This window comes from Filicampus tigris, chromosome 8 (genome assembly GCF_054856515.1).
Source record: "Filicampus tigris isolate MCC_2025a chromosome 8, RoL_Ftig_1.0, whole genome shotgun sequence".
In the NCBI taxonomy this organism is placed as follows: Eukaryota; Metazoa; Chordata; class Actinopteri; order Syngnathiformes; family Syngnathidae; genus Filicampus; species Filicampus tigris.
In genome coordinates, this window is record NC_141224.1 from 21,053,600 (window position 1) to 21,070,537 (window position 16,938).

A 16,938-nucleotide genomic window follows, 5' to 3' on the forward strand; every position below is an offset into this window, starting at 1 on the left:
TAGTACATACATTGGATTTAATTACCGTACTTTGTGGTACTGTATGTCATTGTATACCAAATGTTCGTCATTTCAAGATGAAATGTCCTACAAACAAGTCTCAAGGAAAAACCCTGCATGCCTTAAGCACCATGATATTTCATTAAAGGAAAAAAGTAAAGTTACTTGTGAATATTTTTCATGTTAATATATATATATATATATATATATATATATATATATATATATATATATATATATATATATACACACACACACATAGAGGATACAAGTGTATTATACTATTACAAACTACAATGTACATATGAATGTCACATACCCATCAGAGCATTTAATTATGCATGTGTTCCTTTTCACCATGCACGTTTCATAACAATAAGCATAGGCACTGAATTTGTGTAGTCGAATTTTCATTGGAAAACTCTAAACCTCAATTTTGATGCACATGCCAACCAACTCCCTTTTGGTTTAAACAACAACCCCCCCAAAACACCGTATACAAAATAAAGTCTCATTCAATGATGCAAGAATAATCAATATATTAATTACAGCACTGACCTCATACATACTACACAAATATGTTATTTTACTCAGGCTGGAAGCCTTAATGTTTCATTCCTATGATTTAGTAAAACCTTACCAATAATAACCGTGTAGACATTTTAAGTGTCTGGCCGTTTGCTACTACAGTAGAGGTAAAAAACCGTGCAACGGAGGAAATCAAATTGAAATGATAATGATTGCCTTAAATAGACAAATATTTATAAAAAGTTAATAAATCAAACATTTTGAAGACAGAAATATACTTTGTTTGGTTTTAATTTTAGGTCATAACTTTATCTTTGGCAAATGTGATGTAGTGATATATTCTCACTAGGGATGTCACAATATCGGGAATATCGTGATATCGTAATATTAAATTTGCCACGATATCGTCGTCATGTCACAATATTAATAGCAGCAACTCTGTTTAAAAGCCCAAGTTATTTTCCATTTATGCAGTTCCAGGACCCTCTGGTAGTTAGTTTATTCATGCAGTTTAATTTGATGCATGTTTTGTATACACACACCCACACAACCAAATTATACAGAAATTAAACAGATTATTGCTCACATGAACAAAACTATGTAAGGTCCCATAAATCAGTCATACCAGAAAATATTTTTCGATATCTCAGTCGGCCCGTTTCAGCCGAATACAGCATTGTGAACTACATAGACCATGATACTATTCGCTGCTGAGTCAATCGGAGCGCATGACTGGCAAAGCCTATTCCTTTGTGAATGCTGTTATTATGTACAAAAACAGAATATTGTGATTTTTTTTTTTATATAAGCTTTTCTTAAATTTCTTACAATATTGTGAGCTTTTATACAGTATCATGAGATTTTTATATATCGCCAACCTCTCCACCATATTGCGGTAATTATAGCATTGTGTGGTTCATACCGTGATATTACCAGATTGTGAAATTTGGATATAGTGACATCCGTAATTCTCACGTAAAAGGGCAGAAATGGATTGTGTGAGTTTTTCTACAACTGTAATGCCAATTCTTTAATTTGCTATGTGTAGCAAGTCAAACAATATTATAATGTGAACATCCACCAAGTTTCTAACGTGGTCTGGAAAATAAGTTAATCATGTGGTGGGTCATATACTGGAGGTATGTAGCACCTTAACATAAAAGCTTGTTCTAATATTTATGTGCCAGATGGGTGTGAAGTTTTACACAGGCAAGTTAAAACCAAGAGCGGTACGTAACCTTATGTTCAAATGTTAATCAAGATATCATAATTTATTATTATTCTCGTAATTTAATTTAAAATCATAATTTTAAGATTCAAACGTATCAATTTAGGAAAGAAAAGAATTGTACATTCTGTTAGTGAAGAAAAATCTAGAGTTTAATTTTTTCTTCCTTTTCCAATCCTTAAGAGATGAACACATTACACTAGCCAGATTTACTGTATGTCCTGCTTGAAATTTGTCAGATCATATCATTTCCTCATAGAAGAGCAGATATGCTTGAGAGAGAAGAACTCTGGACTCTGGAACCATTTGGACCGTGGTATCACTGACGTAGAACCACTGGCCCTGAGAACTGCTGCTATAGTCCTTTGCACCTGAAACACACATACGCAAATACAACGGGTTATAAAGTTTAATTTGATGGAGGCCATAGGCTGGGATACTGTCAAAATGTTTGGTTGTGAAATCATAGGAAACTTGTTTGCAGTAGAGTTTAGTGTTACAAAGGAATTTTCTTAGTGTGTTTTTATTTGTACCGCTGTCACTCACATCACCCTTAACCACATCGTCACCAGAATGGATTCAAATACAGTATAAGCAGTTACTTAAATGTAATTGTTAGGTTGTTCCCAGAGCTGGGCATTTTACTAAAAATTCGCGGCACGTTTATCGCTTTCCGCCTGCAGCCGCGGTACCCTTCCGCCGTCCGTCTATCCGCCATCTTGTCCGGCCGGACCACATCGCCTATAGGCCGGTCCAACTATCATTTTAAATGTGAAAATAGATGATAGGCGATTACATAGACGGGGAAAAAATGGGCTTCCGACTACACTTAGTCCAACTACTTTTTTTAAGTTTCCCGTATATCGTTTATCGTTTAATGGGTGTCCATCATAGGCGGATAAGCGGACTAGTCCGTCACATTGGCGGAACGCCCAGCTCTAGTCTTTATGAGGAACATTTTGTAGTACTCTACATCAGTGTTTTTCAAACTGAGTGCCGCGTCACACCAGTGTGCCGCCAGATATTGTCAGGTGTCCCGTGGGACATTACCTAATTGTGTGCCTGTGCAGTCTAGCGCCTGTGCGGTCTAGCGCCTGTCGACGTAATCATGTCTTTACTACATTGTAGTACTCTTCCATACCTGCAGGTGGCAGCAGCAGGTAGCCAATTGTCTTTGTTTAGAGACAAGCTAATTAGTGACGCATGTTTATCCAAACAGGCCCATGTTTCACACTGAGTATCAATATGAAACATTATAAAGTACTTTTTTCTTTGTGTTTATTTAATTCCTATTCAAAACGTTATGATATAACGTCATTCTTCAATGTTAAAAAATGCTTATATAAACAATATAACATCTTGTTAAATAAGCTTTTTTTTTTCACAATTTCAGCTGCTGGTGTGCCGCGGGATTTTTTTCAATGAAATAAATGTGCCTTGACTCTAAAAAGTTTGAAAAACACTGCTTTACATAAATGAGTAACCTCCATTTGAAAAGAAAGCGTTTTCTCCATTTCTCAGTGAAAAACAGGAACAGTTTCAGATGATCATTCATAGTTAGACAACTATATAGTGATTTGAAATTGCTTTTTATGTTCTAATTAATTTGTTAGAAAATGATGAATCATATTCTACTATCAGTGGTTCAAATTTATGTGAGTATTTTCTATAGCAAGAGAGCACATAATTTATTTTATTGATATTACATTATATAATTTGGAAAACAAACTTCAAAGTTTGATTAAAAAAATTGCTTTGAGGTGTCCTCTTTTAAAATACACACTGCAGTGTTTCTACCTTTGGCTAATTTCAGTGTTAAATGTAGAGCTATGTGAGGGGTCAAATGTTACATCTTCAATTATTTTTTGCATTGCTCCCCACGTTAAATTTATTTCATCTAGTTCGCAGAATCTTTAAATAGTTCTTTGGAAAGTAAATTGTATCATCCTGTAACTGAGAATGTTGTCGTTGATTTAAAAAAACCAAAAAAAAAAAACAAAAAAACCCCCACAAAAACCCCAACTCATTCTCATTTGGAACTCGAATGACAACCGAATCAAACCCATTCGTAAATACAGGTGATAAGTAATGATATTTAATGCAGATGTGATGAAGACAAATGCTGTATCATAAAAAAAAAAAGAAAAAAAAAAAGTAATGTATCTCTGTCTCCAATGACATTATACTGTTCATTAGAACATCAATAGCAAGCAACTGCCTCAGTTTGACAACGTTCTTTCTTTTAACAGATCTTCATGCAATTTGCTTTAAAGGTCAGGGTGCAAACATTTTTCAGAGTCTGTTAAAATTCATATTCTCATTGGTAATAGGTTTTATAATACATAAAAATCACTTCCTGCAAGTTGTCAACCACAGATCAATTAGAAAATAAGTTTTACTTACTCATTCCGAGTGTTTCCGAACTTCATGGAAGCTCGATGAATCGTGGCTCTAGCCACCGGAAGTGACGTAGATATAGCTAAACCGCTCGCTACACCGTAGACTGTACAATTTCCATGCACTACAAACACAGCACATTCAATGGCGAGCGATGTTTTGGAATGAAAGGATTTTGAAACGCACGAGCCAACAGAAGGGGACGTTATGAGACCGTTCATGATTAGTAGTCACTGAATCCTTCGGCTACTGTGACGTCACATCTCCGGAAAAAGATGAGGGGGCGCGAGATTCAAACGGCAGACGACACATTCTGAATTGTATTTAGTGATTAAACTGCTGTCTACCAATGACCTAATCACATTTTAATGACAGTTATGCATTGTAAAGGGGGTTCTAGAGGGCTACAGAAAAGTTGTCAATGTTTGCACCCTGACCTTTAAAGAGGACATATCAGAAGTCGAAAAGGGGAGTTGTAACCACTCTGAAGAGTTTTGAAAAAGAGACGGCTGAACCCTGACCTGACAGGTTCCAGTGATGTTCTGTTTTCTTCTGGGGAGCACGGACTTTTACATACGCAGTGTAGTGACCACCACGCATTGAGCCACTATGCTCTACAATCCCATACAGGCTGTAAAGGACACGGTCGCCATGCACCAGGTTCAGCTGAAGTTGAGGAAATACAATTAGCAGTAAGGAAAACAAGAATAAAAACACTCCACAGAGCACCCAAAATGTTAATTAAAAACTTAAAAAGAGTAAAACTACTGGACACAGATGATGCAGTTGTACCTAATGATGAAATACATTTCTACCTTGCATGATGCTGAACAAAATGGCGCCAGATCTAAGATCAAAGGGAAGTCCACATGACGGTTCACCTTTCGTAGATTCATTCCAGCCTGTAAAGACAAAATGGCAGCAAACAGATATTTGACTCTCAGACCACAATTTTAAAACATTGTTCACAACTTTATGTATAAGGTTTGTGATAAAAATGCTAACTATAACGAAAAAGATGACAAACCTGGTGGAAACGTTTCAGATGCAATGTGATGACAGGGGGAAGTGAGGAGATGAGCATTTGTTTCCTTGCGCTGGTGTAGATCTTCTCCACCTTTTTATCTATAACAGCAATGCAAAGACAAAACAATTTGAGAATTTAAAGAGAAGTCAACCCAAAAATATTTTTTAAATATTTAATAGATAAATATTTTGTTTGTGGAATAAGAGTTAATTCACCCGTTTTGAGTCATCTCTGGGGGAGGCCAGTTTGTCAATTCTGTTGACTGAAAATGGCATCACAACTGCTCAGGGCTCTGGTAACGACCAATCATGGCTCAGCTTCAGAAAACAGGTGAGCCGTGATTGGTTGTCACCTGAGCAGTTGTGTAATCATTTTCAGTCGACAGAATTGACAAAATGGCCGCCCCCTGAGATGGCTAAAAAGGAGTGGATTTTGCTGTTTAAATCATATTCTACAAACGCAATATTAATCAGAATGGCCTGCTGGGAACATATTCTTGCCAAAAAAAAAGGTTTGGGTTGATTTCCCCTATGAGCCAACACATGCTTTTGTAGACCTGTTTGAAAAGAAACCATTTTAGAATCCTGTGCAGGTAAACAGTAACGTGCAAAGATTTTTGCCCACCAGTTGAGCTGCTCTTGCGTGTTTGCTTTTGTCTACGTTCAGTGCAGCTCTCACAAAGCAACTTGTTGTTGCCCATCAGCAGTTCCACAGAGGTAAACTGGTGGAGGCAGGACTGGATGGAGCACTCCTTGGAACCGGGATTGTAACTGTGGGAGAGTGCTTGGAATGCCCCCTGGTGGTAATGATGGTGGAGATTCCCTCGTGACTTTGTTTCCTCTGGTTCTTGCGGAGAGCATCGCAAAGATGGCGAGTTTTCCCCTGAACTAAGGCCAAGGCTGACTTTTGACAAACTGCTTGCAAGCGGCTCTACAGTGTCACCTTGCTTGGAAGAGGACGATGATGAGGTAGAAACGGATACAGCGGATGAATTGACAGTGGGTGTCGGGTGAGATTGGACATGACTGGAGCAGGAAGTGTGCGGAGCCCACTCGCTCTCCGAAGCCTCGCTGTCGGCATCGTTACTGCTGTCCTGAGGACCAGAGCCTCTCTCGCTGCCATCTGAAAGGCTTCCACAAGTGGCCGACTTGTGAGCAGAGACACAGCAGGCTGATCCACCTGCAATTCCCTCTTCTTCGGGTTGCTCCACACTGCCGCCTGCCACCTTTCCATCCATAGAACTGGAAAACCTCCTGCCATAATGTTTCTGGAGGAAAAACAAAAATGCTAGCTGTTTGCATTGACGACAATGGTGCATTTCTAAATGTCTGCATTCCTAATTAAAGCAACCACATACAGTACATTACAAATCATAATTCTGGATGGTGTTTTCCGCACAGACTAGACTGAGATGATACGTTTCGTTCATATTAAGACAGGACAAGGAAGCAAAACTAATCTATCTTAGCCTGTAGCTTCATCTATTTCACCCAAGTCATAAAAGAAAGATTCTGAGTGGGAACAGAACAACTTTTAACACCATGTAAAACAATTTCACGGATTTGTTTCTGAATACATTAAATATGTTTGAAGATAATGCAGAAAACGTGCAAAGACTGAGAACAATTTAGTCATTTAATTGCTGAGATACAGCATTAAACTTTTTTCCCCCCCATTTCAATTTTCTGGATTTTTGGGGCGTGGCTAAACGAAACCTCATTTTATATACTTGGGCATTTTTCTTGAATTCATTTAAAATTGGCAGCCCTGTTAACATTATTCCCTGTGTGTCAAATTTATAAGACATTCCATTCTCACTTTACAGGGACTAACATTTGCACGGGTGTAGTATTAAGCTATATTTTGGAGGGAAACAATTCCAAAATTCAAGCAAAGTTACAGGATGTAAGAATCTACCAACATCCAATTTCTCAGTCATCTTTCGTATTTGAACGTTGAGGTGTAAAGACAGTAATAGTAGCAGTGAGCCACCTGTCCACTCAGCTTCCTTGTGTTTCTGTTGGCTAAATTTGTAGTCGAAAGGACCGCCGTCTTGGTTTCCTGCTCCCGACTTCCCTTCGCTGGCCTGACACTATTAGATGGTTTTGATATCTGTGGCAACAGTGTAAAGCATCATCGGCACAAAGTTTTAACAAAAATCTTCATTTCCAAGCACAATCAAGAATCCATTATTATTAAAAGTGACATTGCTAGAAAATATTCCGCATCTTACACGTTCCTCTATGATGGGTAAAGAGATGTCTATGAAAGCTTCCTTAACTGTCGAGATCTGAAAGACAAATCAGTGTCGAAATAAGTGTTACAATAAGCTACATCTGAGTAAAGACTCACTTCCAATGCTACTAATGTGGCCTGATTGGGTCATACATCATGTTTACCCACGCACACTTACATGTTCACACTCCTCACACATAATCGTGTTGGTCAGCTCTCCAACAAAGATGCGGTCAACGAAGTTCATCTTTACACCTTCCTTTCCATATGCTGGTGGGATGAGACAGTCTTCATTTATTTAAAAACTATATGAATATGATTGTAATTGACTATTAGGTGAAAATGCCACATGAAATCTACATTCAATGAGACAAAGCAGTTCATCTCTTTACACTCCACTATTTGAGCTGTATGTTTTTTAAGGCTACAAACTCGGGCCCCAATTTCAAACTCGAAACAATAAAGCTGTGATTCACTTGATCTCTACTGCAGCTTGCATGTTTTGATTTGTAAATCTCTCTTTTTACAGTGGAGCCATCGTGTTTCAGTTTAGTAATAGTATTTCCTTAATTCGGACAGTAGATGGCAGTATGGTTCTCCATCTGAACGTTCAGTATCATGAACCTTTGACTTGGCGTCTGGTTTCTTCATTTGCGGTCTTCTCAGTGGGATTGTTGAAAGCCCTGAGGATCGCTGCCTTCACCCTCTGGAAAACAAATAAAATCAAACAACTGTGATTTCACATGGGATTCCTTGGAGAATTTAGAATAAATAAGTTGCAATCTAGTTAATGGTAGATTCCTTTTAATTTAATTACATCCATTACAAAAAAGATCAACTTCCCTGCAAAAGCTCTGCTTGACAGTTGTATTTATTATAAGCATCATTAGTAAAATAATTATTGTCCTTGTCTGAAACTGTTCAGATGGGGTTCTTTTCATTTCTGAGTGTACGTGTAAGGGTGTGTGTGTGTGTGTGTGTGTGTGTGTGTGTGTGTGTGCGGGTGTGTGTGCGTGTGTGTGTGCGTGTGTGTGAAAACTCTAGAGAGGGAGGGTTCCTCTGATTAAAGGTGACATGGTCAGTGAGTTGTTGGTGAGAGAGCTGCGAAGAAGCACAGCCACAGTAAAGCACCAATCAATACATAATTGGCCATGGTCTGTGTCTGTATTTGAGACCAGTCGCCCCCCATTGTCCCAGGACCCACGCACTGGACTGGCTATTTAGGTCAAAAAGCCTTGTTAATCCTAGTCCAGCCAGTCTCTCGTCCCACTCGGTCAGCACAGTGAGACGAGGCTGGAGCCCTCCTAATTAATTACCAGTAACCCCCACCCTTCCTCTCCAAAGTAACAGCATGCATGCTCCCACGTGGGTAAGAAGAGGGGGTGGGAAGGGTTGCTGGTAAAAGGGTGTAAGAGTGGAAGCAAAAATGAAGATGGGGTGAAGAAGGACAGTCTATGCCCTGAGAGAGTAATAACTACCATCTCAGTTAATTGCTGATAATTGACTGGGGCCAGATTAGCATATTTAGCTCCCTGATACTAATAGCCAATGAACACAAACACTTAGGGCCTCTGAAAGGACGGTCACACCCATATCCTTCTCATGCTCAGCTACACACAAAACAGTATGCATTAACACTGAATTGCAATGAATGAGTAAAATACTCCAAATGTTATTCTTTGCACAAATTACCAAAAACAAATGATTAGTAATTTGTGGAAGAACAGTTTGTTGATTTTTGATGATCTCTTTTCCGGCAACATTTTTTACTCCAAAAACGTGTGATCGTTTGAATTTAAAATGCAGAAGAGTAGTTATTATGCCAGTGTATTTGTGAACACGCCTGGTTGACTAAATGCATTTGATTACATGAATAAAGGCTGAACCTCATCCTCTATGCGTCCTTGATTAAATTGGAAAATGGCTGATGAGTGTGTGTGCAGGGAGGGGGTGATGGGTGACCCTCAAGCACAATGGGGCAGCCCCGGAGTTCATTCAGCAGCTGTGGGTTTCCCAAGACCACACAATGATGTTGGTTATGCCACTTGCAAGTCCCTCAAGTGGCACAACTGCAAATGTTCACAAGTTTGAATGGGAGCCGAGACAGTGGAGCCTGGGGCTGACCACTAAACACACCCGCTAACTTCCCCTGCTAGGTTCACGTAGCCACTGGTGGGGCAACTGGGAACATCTCAGCCTTCCAAAAAGCGGCTTTGGGTCTGCTAATTGCTCTGTGAAGAGTTGGGGGTGGCAACGTGTCGCAGACTGGCAGGCATGCGTATGCACGCGATTACAGAAGTACATACGATATAAAACAGCAGATCAAACCTCTGATTTGCAAGATTGTAAAATTTACAAACATAGTTTTAACACAATTTTGTTCATGAGCTGCCAAAGCTACAGACAGGAGTAAAAAATAAATAAATAAATAAATAAAATGAGGTTATTATGCTGTTATTTGATCGTCAAATAAAGGTATTATAAAGGATATTACTCACTTTAGTTTCCTCTACTCGTATGGAGTCCAGCAAATAGTGAAGGAGCTCCTGGCTGTCTTGTTGTTGATACCCCTTAAAGCGTGAAGCCCTAGTAAAAAACAAATAAATAAAATAAAATAAATATAACATCTCAATCAAAAGAAGCTGCTGCAATTCATTTTGTGAGTATATATATATATATATATATATATATATATATATATATATATATATATATATATATATATATATATATATATATATATATATATATAACATGAAAAAAATTCACAAGTAACATTTGAAGAGACATTCAATTGGGTCACCATTACTATCTAGAGCGGATCAAAAGGCCGGCAATTCTTAATTTTAGATATTGGCTTTAACAGACCAGCTCAGGACTTTTATATGTAAACCTTAAATGCAACCATTAAGATTTTCCTGTAAAATACAGTAGTTATTCCTAATATAGAAGTACCCTAAGTGTAAATCATGTAGGAGGCATCTTGATGTATTTTTTTCTTGTTGGATAGTTATCCAACCTAAGCATTAACACCCATGCGTGGAGAGCAAAGGCTCTTTTTACATCCGTCCCCTGGCTGTCCACATTGAACAGATGTGAGGACAGATGTCAGGGGCATATGGGCAGCAAAGGACACAGCCACGTCAACCTGTTGGGCCGAAATAGCCACACAATCACAGGACAGGCTGGTCTCATACGCATGACACAAAGTGAGAAGCAACACTTCTCGTTTAAGAGACCAACAGTCCAACTGTTAGGCTAGTGTGTTAAATTTGTATGGTAAACTAGTCCCTAATGCCCTATAACACGAAATCCTTGTGGTATGATACTTTATTTGCTGGCCAACAACCTGTGTTTCGCACAGGTCACTGGCAGAAGGTCTAGTGTTGTCCTAACTCAACTGCCCCTATCCTTTAATACTGACACAATATTGGTCCCTATCCGTGGACTCAAAAGAGAAAGGTGGGTGGAGGGGTGAAAATTGTGGAGGGCACATGTGTTATTTATTTGCAAGACCTAAAAACAAACAGCATGCAATGAAATGTCCACTTCGTGTTTTATCTATCCTTCTGAGAGTATAGTCAGACCAGAGAAAATAAAGAATATCAGAGTCACACAGGCAAAAATGGGAAAAGAAGAAAATTGGAAAAATTAAAAAAGAAAAGTAATAAAATTGGTTTGAATTAGTGGGAGAGAGACGGTCTGGAAGCTTGTCCCAGTGGAGGGAAGCAGAAGGGCCCTGTAGCGTTGCTCTCAATCTGGCCAATGCAAACAGCTGCGGTGCTAACACAATTAATAGCCGGATGAGTTAGTACCAGACACAAGGCCACACAAGCTCATACCCTGAACACACACGTATGAGCAACATGCACCCGTAAACAAATAAAATAATGAACTATTCCTGCACTTACTCACAGGAAAATATAAAAACACTCAATCACTTAACTTTTTGTTCTTGCATTATTACAGTCAGACAAAATAATTTATACACACATCAGTAAAAGGAAAACTTGAATAAATAAATATTTGAATGCCAAATTTAGTCTGACTTCACAAGTTTAATACAAGTTACCTTTGGGCTCTACTATTACAAGAGATGCTCAAAGTGGTGGCCATAAGCTTCCAGACATTTATGTGTATGCCAAACTACTGCTTGGGTAACATTGGCCAAAGTGTCCAATGGGACTGCTGTAAATTTCAATGAATGTTTTGTTTTTTTTCTTTTTTAATTTATGATTACCAAGATTAATTTCAGATATCAAGGACATAATCCAACTAGCCAGTCAACCAAGGACACAATACAGTAATTATGTTAATTTCACTAACAGGATTGATAAAGTAACTTGCTAATGGAGGTAAAGTGCATGATGTTTGAGAATTATTACACGGGTAAATATGTAGCTCCTCTGAACATTGAAAAAATATTTTCTTAAATGAACATCAGTTTTGAATGAATAGGTTTTAGCTTGGCGGCAGATTGTTGCATGTGGTTAGTGCATTTGCCTCACAGTCCAGAGACTGTGGCTCGGAATCTCTACTCTGGGCCCCTCCCACATTCCAAAAACTCAAAAGTTACATTTGAAAAGATTAGAATTGGCCAAACTGTAATTGTGCTTCATATTATGTGCATTTGCAGGTTTTCCCTTTTTTTATTTTATTTACAATTATAAACACGACTATATTTCCAGAAGCGCGAGCTCAATTGAAAAGACCCTCCAAGGAGACAATTCTGACCATCTTCTAAACTTAGCAAAAGCACACAACCCAATATTTATTGCAAGCAACTGTGAATATCTTTCTTATCAACACTGAAAGATGTCTTGCCTGCTGCGCAGACAAACATGTCCACCCTGCCTGATGTTGTTTGCACTACATGTGTGTTTGCGCGTACGTGTCACAGCAACAGATAGAATTCATTGTGGCTCTTGGCTGTTTCCATCAGTGATGTAAGGCTTCTCATAAAGGATTCTAAACAATATTTTACAAAGATGTTATGTTGACATTTACAAAAAAACTCGGAAAAAAGCAAAGTCTTTCTTTTTCTCCAAACAGAATTAAGCAGACATTGGCCCTCCTAAAATTGTAATCAACCCAAGAAAGAAACAGGTGAAGATGACATTCATCTACACCTGTTTCTTTCTAACAATGTTGCCTTTCATCTGTCTGAGGCTTGTAAACTAGCTCTGTGAACCTAAGATAGCTCAACAGTTTAACTCACTAAGTTGGTCTCATACTTCGTGTCAGTTGCATTTAATTGAGAAGCCAACAAAACAATAGATTAGACACCATGGACACTGTAATCTTGAAACTATGCCGTTAAAACAGCAATTGTTATTCAAGCATAGACATCGATACATAGAGCCCACACCCCACAGAGTCGTTTTCTGGCAAACGGTCCATCCGTAGAGTCCTTTTCTAGTCGTGAGCGTGTTCGCCATATTTGATTTGGCAGCACGCCCTTAAACTAATGCACATCAATTTCAAATAGTGACAATCAACAAAGTGCATAAAGTTAGCGCCTTTCAGTCACCCTTTTTCACACATTAATTAGATTTGGGTAACAGATTGGCACCAGAAACAGCGCATGTAGTTTTTAAATCTGATGATTATACATGTTTAGCATGTTTCAGTATCTATCACCACATTAACATTGTGCAGCTCATATAAACGTTAGTATGAAAAAATAGCATACTTTCTACTAAATAATTCAAATGTAGACGTTTAGTTGTTCTTTGTTTAACTTTTAGATGTAAATGTTCATTTGCTTTTGGGAGATAATCCACTTTTGTAGTATGATCACTCCAACATGATGTGACTGAGCAAGGTTATATGACTTGACTTGAAACTTGCTTGAACCGAGTAATGACTTGACTTGGTTTTGCTTGAAATTTGAATTGAGACTTGAGTAGACTTCCTTGACTTTTTCTCCCCAGTGACTTGGGACTTGCTTGAGACTTGAAGGTTGCGACTTGAGACTTACTTCCACCTCTGGTATATTTATAGCAATAAGTGAAACCTTTTGACAGTATACTGCAGAAGAATACATTAAATTGATTTTAAAGAGGGAATGGGGGTTGGGGGAGTTTGGCTGTTTAGTAGAAAGCACCGCCTTACATTTATCCCACTTTTATGTCTATTAAATTGCAGCTAGGTGTTCCTAATTATGTCCCATCAATTAGAAACATGCAGGTTGACCCTGACTTATTTAAATCGAGTATGTTGTAATCTTTACGGTCTTGATGTGGGTGGCGTCATAATGCCAAGATCTAAAGAGCACCAAAGAAAAAAGTGCATAAATTAATGCAAGAGAAAAAAACATATTGATGATGATGATGATAATTGCTTAGTTAGGTTTTGTGGCTTGAGAACATGAACAGAATATTGAGCAATAATTTAAATATATTGTCAATTGAGGGCAAAAATGTGGCATGCAAGAAATTAGTACCAAGGCTTAACACAATACCTTTCATTTCAAACGCATGGGAGTGGAATAGATGAGCCCAATGTAGATTAGTTACATTTGATTGCATACAGGTGGTTGCAATGCTTACTGTCTGAATGCACACAGGGTGCATGAATGCTGTGGGCTAAAATGGTACCAGGTGAGGTTGCAACGTGCACATTCACAATCACACACACACACGTGCATGCATATGCACGGACATGAAAACGAATGCACACGTGCCTGCTTGATGAAAGCTAGGTACCAGAATAAATGTCAAAGCCGCACCAGAGATGTACCTAGTCACCCAGCATCAAATATCCTGGTCACCCACCTGCACAATAGTGCAATACCAAACTATTGCAATGTACCATGCTCAAACAGGAACCCGGCTCAGACAACATTACCAATACATATCTAAATCTCTAAAACATTTTGTTGCAATTCGTTTGCTTAAAATAACTTTTTAAATCACCTTTACAGTCATATTTTCTGTTTTTATTGATGTGGATACCAAAAACAAGACATTTATACATAAACACAGGCGCCAGTGTCAAACATACATATGCACCAGTACCGTAAATATGAATTTGCAATAATCTCGCATCCACAAATAAAAAGTCTTCCTTTGTGATGTTTTTCCAAGCTTTTACTGCAGCATTGTTCTGTTTTCTTGTGTTTTGGGAGGATTCACTATGCAGTCTCCGCTTCAGCAGATACAAGGCATGATGTTCTACAGAGTTTAAGACTGGAGAATGACGTGGAGTGTGTTTCGGGTCATCTTGCTGCAAGATCACAATCAGTTCAGACTTTTGAGTTTACTGTCGGCCTTTCAGCCATTCTATTCTTTTGTTGAAGGTTACGGTAATCTTTGTCCCACCAGTCCATACAATTTTGTCAGAGCATTATTTTTAGGATCATCGTTGCACTTTGCAGCATATTCCAGCCATGTCTTCATATTGTTCTTGCTATTGAGTGGTTGTCATCTTTTGTAAGCTTTACTACTGTCCATTACAGTTGTTTGGGGTCATTAGCTGCTGCTGTTATCTTGGTCGATTCTTGTGACATTTGTTACTTGGCACACAAGTTTCTCTCTTCTTCAGGGCATTCTAAATAGTTGTATTGGTTATGTCCAATATTTTTGTAATGGCTTGGTTTAATTTTCTTCTCTCAGCTTCACAACTGCTTGGTTTCTACCAAAAGATATCTTTTTGGTTTTGTTGGTTACAGCTCTAACTTGCATCAATGTTAGATTGAGGGCAAACCCCAATCTGGAACTAAGTGCAGCGGGGGTTTACAACAATGTATAGTGTATATTGTGGAGATGTCGTAGTTGATGAGACAGGAGTCGAAGACAAGTTGAGTCAACAGTTTACTCTCCGCTTCACAAATATAACAGTTGATAACGGCTCGTGATTGCAACATAAACCGGCAACCAGTATATATACGGCTAACTTGGAACCGTAAGTCATTACCCTCAACAGGGTTGATCTTCCTCTTCAAAACATGTCCACATTTGTTTTTTTATGTTCTTCACTTTGACCTTGCTACGTAATGTTCGTATTCCCCAGATGTCATCACTGAAAAAAGTTACTGGTAGTTGAATGGTTCTCCGTTCAGATCTTGGCTGAGCCCTCCTGTGCGGTGTTTGCATGTTCTCTCCGGGTACTTCGGTCAACACACATGCCCCTTGCATTAAAAACTTTAGTTCAACAGCTGACATTTGTTTTACTATTGCATTGTGTATCTTATTTTCTCGTCTCACACAGTCAGAATCAGAGTAGCACTATCTTCCAGAATCACGTAACGTATGTGGAGGCTGTCCAGGTGATAATGGTAATGGTGAGCAGGATTTGAGCTTTAAATCCAAACAAGTGGCACCCACAAAAACCAAACAAAAATGGAAGCAATTTAAATCTAAATCAAAACCTTTTGAAATTTTTCCGACTGAAGACTTTTAACAATGCCCAGAAACCGTTTTAAAGAATTTATCATTTGTGATGTATCCACATGGTTGGCCATTTATATAGTGATGTTTAAGTTTTAGAAAGAGAACTTAGGAAAGTAGTAGATTGAGTATAGTAGCAATAATAATAACAATAAAAGAATAAGGAGAAGAACAAGGAGAAAAAGATGAAGGAGATTAAGAAGGAGAAAGAGGAGAAGGAGAAGAAGCAGAAGAAGAACATGAATGCCTTACTTCTGGCAGAGCTGATTAAAGAGGATCTTGGGATTAACTGGACCTTTTCCTGGTTCCTTCATGCACTGGAGGAATAGAAGCATGGCTGCAGTGAGGGGCTCGGGACTAGGCAGCATTGCTACTAATGGGGCCTGCAAAAGGAAAAAAAAACACATTATTCATTCTATGAAATTCAATTTCTTCAAGTAACTCCTAAGGTTCTATTGGTCTAACATACAGTGCATTCAGAATTTTCCCCAGTTGTGATACTTGGTCTACACTAAACCCAGTAAAATGGGTGTGCATCTATCCAATAAAAGACGATTCAATTTCAATATACCATTGAAAGACGCTTCAATCTGAAAGTGGAATGATTCAATTCGGTTCGGTTCAGCGGGATTTTGATTCCATTCAATATGGTACTGTTCAGTTCGAAGGGGTGTGATGTTATGAGATTCTGTTTTTTCGAAATACATATGAATGAACTTGTCAGTACTGTATATGTCCTTCATAGATATCGCTCCAATAAAAGACTATTTAATATGTATCTTGATATACCGGTATTTGAAAGTAGAACGATTCAATTCGCGTGCACCTTTTGGATCGGAACCAATTTTCTGACTCAAATCGTTTTTTGTTACACTCCTACTCAGTACCCTATAATGACTACACCGCATGCACCAATCATGATGAGTTGCAAAGTATATTACCTAATACACCTACTGTGTCAAATACAGTGGAACCTCGAGTTATGAATGACCATTTTTATGAACTTTTCAATTCATGCACAAACACACACACATAAATCTCAATGTCTGCTCCCCGCAGCAGAACGATGTTGTGTAAAACAATTATAAACCGTTGCAAGGCCAGTAATAAACATTCACCCGATGACTTGACAA

The 16,938-nt window shown here is 38.4% G+C and overlaps 1 protein-coding gene across 1 annotated transcript in view; it reads right to left on the reverse strand.

The window, feature by feature from the left end:
- Window positions 1-311: 311 nt before the first annotated feature.
- Window positions 312-16,938, reverse strand: part of usp45 (ubiquitin specific peptidase 45) — a 36,208-nt gene continuing 19,581 nt past the window's right edge. The window contains exons 8-18 of the mRNA XM_086038893.1: window positions 16,058-16,188; window positions 9,914-10,001; window positions 8,040-8,121; window positions 7,594-7,685; window positions 7,414-7,470; window positions 7,173-7,292; window positions 5,805-6,447; window positions 5,181-5,278; window positions 4,969-5,055; window positions 4,675-4,819; window positions 312-2,127 (exon numbers count right to left, since the gene is read on the reverse strand). Of these exons, the coding sequence (XP_085895019.1) occupies window positions 1,997-2,127; window positions 4,675-4,819; window positions 4,969-5,055; window positions 5,181-5,278; window positions 5,805-6,447; window positions 7,173-7,292; window positions 7,414-7,470; window positions 7,594-7,685; window positions 8,040-8,121; window positions 9,914-10,001; window positions 16,058-16,188 (1,674 nt within the window). The 3' untranslated portion in view covers window positions 312-1,996. The remainder of the gene's footprint in view (window positions 2,128-4,674; window positions 4,820-4,968; window positions 5,056-5,180; window positions 5,279-5,804; window positions 6,448-7,172; window positions 7,293-7,413; window positions 7,471-7,593; window positions 7,686-8,039; window positions 8,122-9,913; window positions 10,002-16,057; window positions 16,189-16,938) is intronic.